This window comes from Morus notabilis, unplaced genomic scaffold (assembly GCF_000414095.1).
Source record: "Morus notabilis unplaced genomic scaffold, ASM41409v2 Scaffold1199, whole genome shotgun sequence".
Taxonomy (NCBI): Eukaryota; Viridiplantae; Streptophyta; class Magnoliopsida; order Rosales; family Moraceae; genus Morus; species Morus notabilis.
In genome coordinates, this window is record NW_010366673.1 from 276,039 (window position 1) to 284,223 (window position 8,185).

An 8,185-nucleotide genomic window follows, 5' to 3' on the forward strand; every position below is an offset into this window, starting at 1 on the left:
TCGGTGTCGTGGCATATCGTCTTGCCCTGCCGCCTGAGTTATCTCACGCGCATGACGTGTTCCATGTCTCCATGCTTTAGAAATGTCAACCTGATCCGGAAGCTGTAGTGCAATGGTATGACGTTCTGAAACAGTATGACGCGACATACAAGGAGGCACCAGTTCAGATTCTTGACCGAAAGATGAACAGTCTGCGTCATCGTGAGATTTCGTTAGTGAAAGTGTTGTGGCAGTACCATGGAGTTGAGGAAGCGACATGGAAGCTTGAGAATACGATACATGAACGATACTCGCATCTGTTTCCACTGTGAGGTGAGTTCTAATTTCGAGGATGAAATTCCTTAAGGGGGGTAGAGTTGTAACACCCCGAAGAATTAAATGGGATTAATTGAGATAATTAAGATTTATTAGTGTGCCTAATCTGATTTAATTAATTGGTTTTGATTAATAAATGTTTCTGATGTGTAATTTAAATAATTCCAAGGTATTTAAATATTCTCAGTAATTTTATTTTAACCCAGAAGTGTATATGGGCGCATTTCTGGACTGCCATTTTAAAATATTTGAACACCTATTTTTCTTTTCTTTTCTTTTTCCTTTTTCTTTTTTTCTTCTTTTCCTTTTTTCCGCTATCTTCCTTCCTTCCCGTGGCTTCCCATAGACCACTCTATGTCTCTCTTCGTGCTCTCATTCCCTCGGTTGTCTCTCTCCCGTTTTGCTTCAAAATCAACCAGATCTCGAGCCAAAGAGGAATTTCAAAGAGTTTTTAACGTCAAGAGAAGGACTCAAGTGATAGCTGAGGACTCGGATTGAGTGGCTTAAGGAAGCGGAAGCTGGAATAGTGCGCCGCTACCCACAAGTTTGGTAATTTCGAGATAGGATTTCTATCCCCTTTTCCTTGTGAGCCTGATTTTTAAAAAGAGTTTTGGCCTTGCAAATGTTTTAAAGAAAGGGGCTTGTTTGCGAAAGAAAAATATTTAAAAACCCGTGGCTTGTTGTAGTTCACGGAACCGATGGCTTGTTGTAGTTCATGGGATTATAATAACGATTTCATAATGTTTAATGAATGATTTCTTAAGGAAAGAGATCTTGCAAACCGGTAAGCCCGCTGATGGCCTAGATAGGATGTGGAGAGCGCATTCTCGGGGGCGGAACCCGAAACCCGGCCCGGGAAGGCTTATGCACTTGGTCGTGTAAGTAATTTATATAAATTACTTGTTGATGCCTATAATACGGTAATTTTCAGTTACATTTCCTTTAAGAAAAAGGATATGAGGTTCCAGCTGTTGTGTTGGAACTGAATGTCTATATTTATTCATTTACTTATTCATTTATTTACTTGTTTATTTATTTACCAAGTTATTTCGAAATATATCCTACTGGGCCTTTCGCTCACGTTTTATTGTTTTAAAAATGTTAACCCCTCCCAGGAGACTCTAGGAGCAGTGCGGAGTAGCTGAGTTGCTACCACCTGATTTTGAAGAGGATTGTGTCATCCTCCCTGTATACCAATGTAAGAATTTGTAAATCCTGTAAACTTTTGTACTTGGATTTCTAGATTGTGGATGATGTCTGTAACTGTAATGATTTATTTACGTGTCATGTATGTACGGTAATGAGATCCTGTGTAAAGATCCTGTGAATCGTTTTAATTCAGTGTGTGGGGCTCGTTGGAAATTTCTTTTATTTTCGTACGTTTAACCCTAATCGAGCCTCCACATCACCACCCCTGCCCGGAGCGTGATATAGCTATCATCAAGTTAATAAATAAATCACATTCCAACTAGTTTGACATCAAAAAGTTTTAACCCATCCCCACGCTAAGCCTATCACTGCTTTTATTAATACTAGAAATTGAATACAAATAGTTACTGAAAAAGGGGGAAAAAAACATGTTGATAAATAAAACAATCCAAAGGACTAAAAAAAATTCTAAAAATCAGAAGTCCTTCTTGGATTAGGAAGAGAAAGGATGAAGAAATTGAAAGTTTGGAGGCGTAAAAGATGGTTTTCTTGTAAGGGGTTGTGGGCCCGTTGGGTATAAATATTAGAAGAGGACTACAATTAATATAAAACAATGGAACGGACTAAAGTGAGAAGTTTCCTTTTAACTTCACACTTGAATGAAGCATCAAATGCTTTTAAGTTTTATATATATATATATATATATATAATATGTATATATAGGATAGTCAATCAGGTGGTTAAAATTATAAAAATATAAGTTAAATGAGTATACAACGTCCAAAAGTGGTATTCTCTCGTCCTTATGAGTAATATGAATTTTGAAAGTCAATCCTGATGCATTTTCAAACAGCGCTTAGATCAGCCCTCTTTATACAAGCAAAGAGTAGTTTATTAATAAACAGTTTCTTCGCAAAAGGAAAACCAATTAGTCTACCAATTAGTCTACCCGTACGGGTGATGACGAGTAATCAAGCAATGAATATGTTACCTTGGGAAAAATCAAATCATGTTGCTAATAATGAGGTTCACGTCGACTTCAGTACAATATGCATTCAGTACAATATGCATTGCTTATTTTTCTATTTCGATGACTGTCTCTTTATTAATTATTTATCTTATCATTTAAATTTAAGAATCTAACCACATAAATAAAAATAAAATATTAAAAATATTTAACTAAATCACGATGTATCAAATTTTAATTAGTGAAATAGCCAACGAGACAGGTTAATGGGACAACAGATTTTTATTCAAGAATGGGAAGAGTGAAATTTCCTTCTCTTTTTTTTAGATGACTATGAAGTACTTGCTTACGTACTTGCTATAACTTTTTCCTTTAAAAAAATCATACAAAGTCGGAGCTAGAAATTAAATCCATACAAGTATTATTGAATAGAAAACTCAATGTTGTATAGAAAAAATTTTGTGTGTTTGTGCCTATATATATATATATATATATATTGAGAGAGGGAGAGAGGAGAAACAAAATGGGGATGAAGAAAAAACATTTAAGAAATAATGCTAGAAACTTTTTTGAATTATTGCTTGATTATGTTTCTTAAGAGATTACATTGAATATAAAAGAAGGCCTAAATTGTGCTTGGGTATGTTTTTAAAAATATGTGTAAATTTATAAGCTTAAAAATATCAGAAAAGAAAATGCAACTTTACAGTTTTTTCATTTCTTTAACGAAATATGAAAATAACTTTCTTACAATTCTAGAACCATTTTCAAAAAGCAAAAATTTTTCTTTTTCTTTGCATTGAGGTGGCGGATTCGAACTCATTACCTTATGATGAAATTAAGTGTCGAATTACTGCTAGAATATGCATGTAACCACTGATCAAAAGGCACATTTTGACAAACGTGCGAAAATATTTCCAAAACAAAAAAAATAACAAGCCCAATTATTCTTTCTTTCTTTTTTTTTATTTGAAAATATTTGAGGTGGTGGGAATCATTGCAAGCTGTGCCTAGAATCACATACCTAGATTGAAATTTGGAGGAAGGAAGAACAACATCATCAAAGTAAAGATAACAGACTTTTTTTTTTATTTAAAAAAAAAAGATAGTACTTAAGTTGGCTATAACTTTCACAATATACTAAATTCTTACTAGATATACATGTATGTAATAGTATTTAATTTACATGCGTATACTTCGCTGTACACAAGTTGTATACTCTCCTCGTCGATCACACGCGACAGTGACACATAAAATAAAATATAAACAAAAGTTGGCCATTTTCACTATCCTCTTGAATTATATATAAACATTGGTATACCTCCCTTACTCTGGTCACTAGTTCTGATCTTTATACAAGTAAAGAGTTTAATAAAATAGTTTCTTGGAAAAGGGGGTAACCCAAAATTACCTATATCAAGCCCAAAAAAAAAAAATCCAACTCCTTCAGTTTCTACAGGTGATAAGTAATCCACCAATGAATATGTTGCCTGGGGAATCAAATCGTGTTGCTAATAATGAGGTTCACGTCGACTCCATATTCTAATTTTGTTTTTTTTCCTGATCTGTTCATTACTATATGTATTCTACAGGCTGTTCTTCGATCATCATGGGTATGTTTCATTTTATATAATTATTTGTTTCGTTCTCTTGTGTTTATCTATTAAAGTGGGCATCGATAACGAAATGATCCTTTTCTTTTTTCCTCCTTCTACACATGGCGTAAAATTGGGGCCGCGGCTGAAGCCGTCGCCGACCAACTGGTTCAATCGATATTCTCAACATATCTGTGTTACTTAACTCTATTATTGTTGATCTGTTAATTACTGTAGCTTGTGCCTTTTATTCGTTCAATTTTTTTTTTTTTGGTTTTTTGGTTTTTTGTGTTTTTGTCTTTTTTGTTTTTTTTTTTTTTTTTTTTTTTTTGGTTTTTGCTTATATTGATATCTGGAAAGGTGTTCTCTTAGACAAACAGGTTCATTTCTAATATTTCTTTTTTTTTTCTCCTAAGAAAAAAAATAGAGAACAACTAGCATCAAATATCTACCTAATCTATTTTCATAGATGTCATTTTAATAAACTAACCCTATTTTCATTTTCAATATCCCCGTAGATTTCATCTTTGGTTTTTTTTTTTTTTTTTCTTTTCTATTTTCATAGTATTATTGATGAGAGGTTTCTGTTAAATTAATCAGGAAGATGAGAAAACGTCGAACGTTTCTGCCAATATAGAAGTTTCATCTAAAAGTGATGGATGCGAACAACTGCGGCGACAGAAGATTGGTGAAAACCTTGAGTTCTTACCGGATAAAAAAATTTGCGAGTCCAGAAAAGAGGGCATTAATATTATTTTTGAGGGGAATTACAAAGTACCGGGTGCGGTAAAACGCCTTCCCAAAGCTGATTACGACGTGGACGCTAATAAGATTAAGCTTTTAACTACACAATCTCAGTACCTTCCAAATGTAGTAAGATATTATGGCATGGAATGTGATGATGACCAAGAGTGTTTTTATCTCGTCACGGAGCAGCAAAACTGGGGTACGACATTCAACTTGGATGAACTGATCAAAACGGACTTAGCAATTAATACCAACTCGTTTGAGGCCGTGACAGAAGACGGTCTCAGCTCTACATCTGTGGCTGTGCTAGATGACAGGTTGGAGGCAGTGAAGAACATTGTTGGAGATTTTAATCTCATTCCGGAAAATGGGGGTCGAATTCCTGATTTATCATATACATTACTGAGGTTGGTTGTTAATTAAAAGTTCATTTAATCATGGCAATTCTCATGATAATTAATCTCATAGATCAGATAATTATGATACGATTGAGAAGTACTTGAGACTGAAGAGGCATTCTTCAACTTAAACAAGACTAGATTTGGTATAATTGTTTATACTTTTTAAAAGCTCTACTCTATTTTACGTATACTAAAAGTACAGAAGTAGAGGTGGAAGTTAATATTATTATTTTTTTTTACAAAGAAATGGCTTTACATAATCACTGTAGAATGTGTAATATAGGTTCCGTTCATTTAACCGATTCGAATTTAAAATTCGAGTTTTGTTACAGTAAAAAACTCTCAAAAACAGTCACATCTAACTTTTTTGTTACAGTAAAAAGCTCTCACATAAAATTACATCCAAACTCGAATCAACGAACTAAACGGGCCATTAGTGTTCTTGTAAACTATTTTTGGTTGGTTAACTTCACCAACACAATTGTTACAGCGTTTGATACATCTACATATCTCTAAGATTCTTGTATTATTCCACAGGGAAGTGCTTTATGGGCTTGTTCAGTTAAATGATATAATGGAAATAAGTCACGGAGAGTTGAAGCCCGAAAACATCCTAATAATTAAGAAAGAATCATCCTGGCGCGTAAGGCTTTCTGATATTGACATAAGCAAAAAGCCTCCAACGAAGAGTTATAATAAATCATATTCTTACTTGAGTGGCTTTATTCCTGGTAAGTACTCTCATTTTCTCTACTTAAACACCCCGAATTGTAAGAAGTAGAATTTGTCCCATGGTGTTAAAATATGGAACGGTAATCTTCTCCTCTCTACTACAAGTAACGAGGCCTTTAACGACGACTTTTGTTGTCGGTAAATACCGGGATGTACTATTTAACGCATTTGTCATGGTATCAGAGTCACACTTTACATGAGGATGTTATAAGTATGTTATAAGTTGAATTTGTACCAACATTATAGTATTAACTTATATTTGGATTGTCTCATGTTTTCTACAATTAATTACTTACGTCATGGCACTTCGGATTGGCTAGCACGTAATGATCGCGGGATCCAGATAGGGGTTGATGATATGTATGCTTTTGGCAAACTTTTCTCGTATTGCATCACTGGTAGATCTGAATTTGGTGATTGGAGGACGGTAACAAACAAGAGGGGCTCATCCTTGTTGAATTATCCTGAAGCTTATCAACTTTACTGTTGTTTGTCAAGCAGGAATCCTGCAGAAAGGTAAGCTAATATCTTGCCCACAACTCGATCAACATGATTTATCCATGACATGATACAGTTGCGCACAGTAACGAAGTCATAAATTTTTCAGAGGGGGACTAATTTTAACTACATCAAAAATTTAATCAAATTTATTGTTAGGTTACTACAAATTATCCAAGACGAGATTTCATGTCTTGAAATATTGCATAATAACCAAATTATCGCAGTTATTGAAGATAATTTTCTTTATGTACATAAGTTAAGTATCATTAATTAAGTAAAGAAAAGCATCGTTAATTAATTGATCTCTAATTGAATTGCGTAGCCAATTCTTCACAATATTCGTATAAAAAAAATACCATCTCTATAGTATCGGTAACAAGAATTAGATTCAATACTAATGTTAAAACTTTAAAGTAAATAAACTAATAGATATGTATTATTCATTATTTATTAGTTATATGAAAGGTTTTTAAAGTTAACATCTATAGAATCTTTTAGAAAGTAGTATTTTTAGAGGTTTTTTTTTTAGAAAGTAGTACTTTTTAAAGAATTTATATATTTTTTGAAGGTTTAAATATTAGATTTTCAATTTGTTAGGGGGCTATATCTAATTACCTATAAATATACCTATAGATATATAGGTTAAGAAACAAATTTAAAAAGTTTGGCCTAATTAGTTACCTTCGTCACTGGTTGCGCACAAAGCCATACTTCTGTTTTTCGGCTCTGACCCAGCATCCGGTCTTGGAACCCATGCAGCTTTAGCCATGCTCTTCCCCAAAAAGACCATATGCTTCACCATAATATGCGAAAAGTGAAAAACATGGCATGTCATTTTATTCAACATAACATTGACATTATAAAGGTATATATAACAGTTAAATGTTTAAAACGTTAGTGTTTTACATTATTTTTCTTACTTTTTTTATGTTGTTGCCAGTCTAACAGCGAAGGAGGCATTGCACCATCCACATTTTTGGGATCCGGAGAAGAAACTTGCATTTCTTCGCGACAGTTATAATAAAGTATACGAATTTGAGCACAGTACAGGTCTTCTCAAGGAGCTGGATTCTATTTCATGGAAAGTTATAGAAGGAAAATGGAAGGGAGAGAATGTTAAAACATGGAACAAAAGGATTGATGGAGAAATAGTTGATTATGCAGAAGATCAATTAAGAAAGTACAGCAATCCCGATAGTACTTATAAATATAAAAGCTTTCCAGAATTATTGCGGTTTATTCGACACATGTTCGTTCATTATGGACGCCATCCACAAAATATTCAGGTAATTATAGTTGGGGCAAGATATTCTCTGTGAATATTTTCATTTCCAAATACAAAATTATTAGAACTCATTTTTGTGGTGACCATTTATTTTCAGAAATCCATAGGATCACTGTATAAAGGTTTCTATGACTACTTTGAAAGTAAATTCCCAAATCTCTTGATTGAAGTCTACAAGGCTGTAAAGAAATGGTGTGGGAAAGATGAATATTTTTGCAGATATTTCCAAGACCATAACTGAGGTGTTTCTCCCTTCTCTCTCTATGTGCGGTTTGTTCATTTTTGGCTTGCGGGGCGTCTTGTTGCCTTGTATGCGAGTGGAAATCTTGATGTCAACTTAGTACACATCCAAACTATTTTCATGGTTTGTCAAGTTTGGATGTATAATATTTAGAATTGAGTATCGATATAATATTTTTAGAGATTACTGGTACACCTATTTTGAGAATTGAGTACTTGCAAGTAGAATGGTGACTCAGTGAAGACCTATTCT

General features: G+C 33.7%; 1 protein-coding gene across 1 annotated transcript; it reads left to right on the forward strand.

Moving 5' to 3' along the window:
* The first annotated feature begins 237 nt into the window (after positions 1-237).
* On the forward strand, positions 238-7,933 carry LOC21398006 (serine/threonine-protein kinase/endoribonuclease IRE1a). Its single transcript, XM_024174037.1, has 7 exons — positions 238-312; positions 4,024-4,044; positions 4,627-5,180; positions 5,712-5,905; positions 6,227-6,422; positions 7,348-7,693; positions 7,790-7,933. The coding sequence occupies exons 1-7, from the start codon at positions 238-240 to the stop codon at positions 7,931-7,933; spliced, it is 1,530 nt and encodes a 509-aa protein (XP_024029805.1).
* The last annotated feature ends 252 nt before the right edge of the window (positions 7,934-8,185 follow it).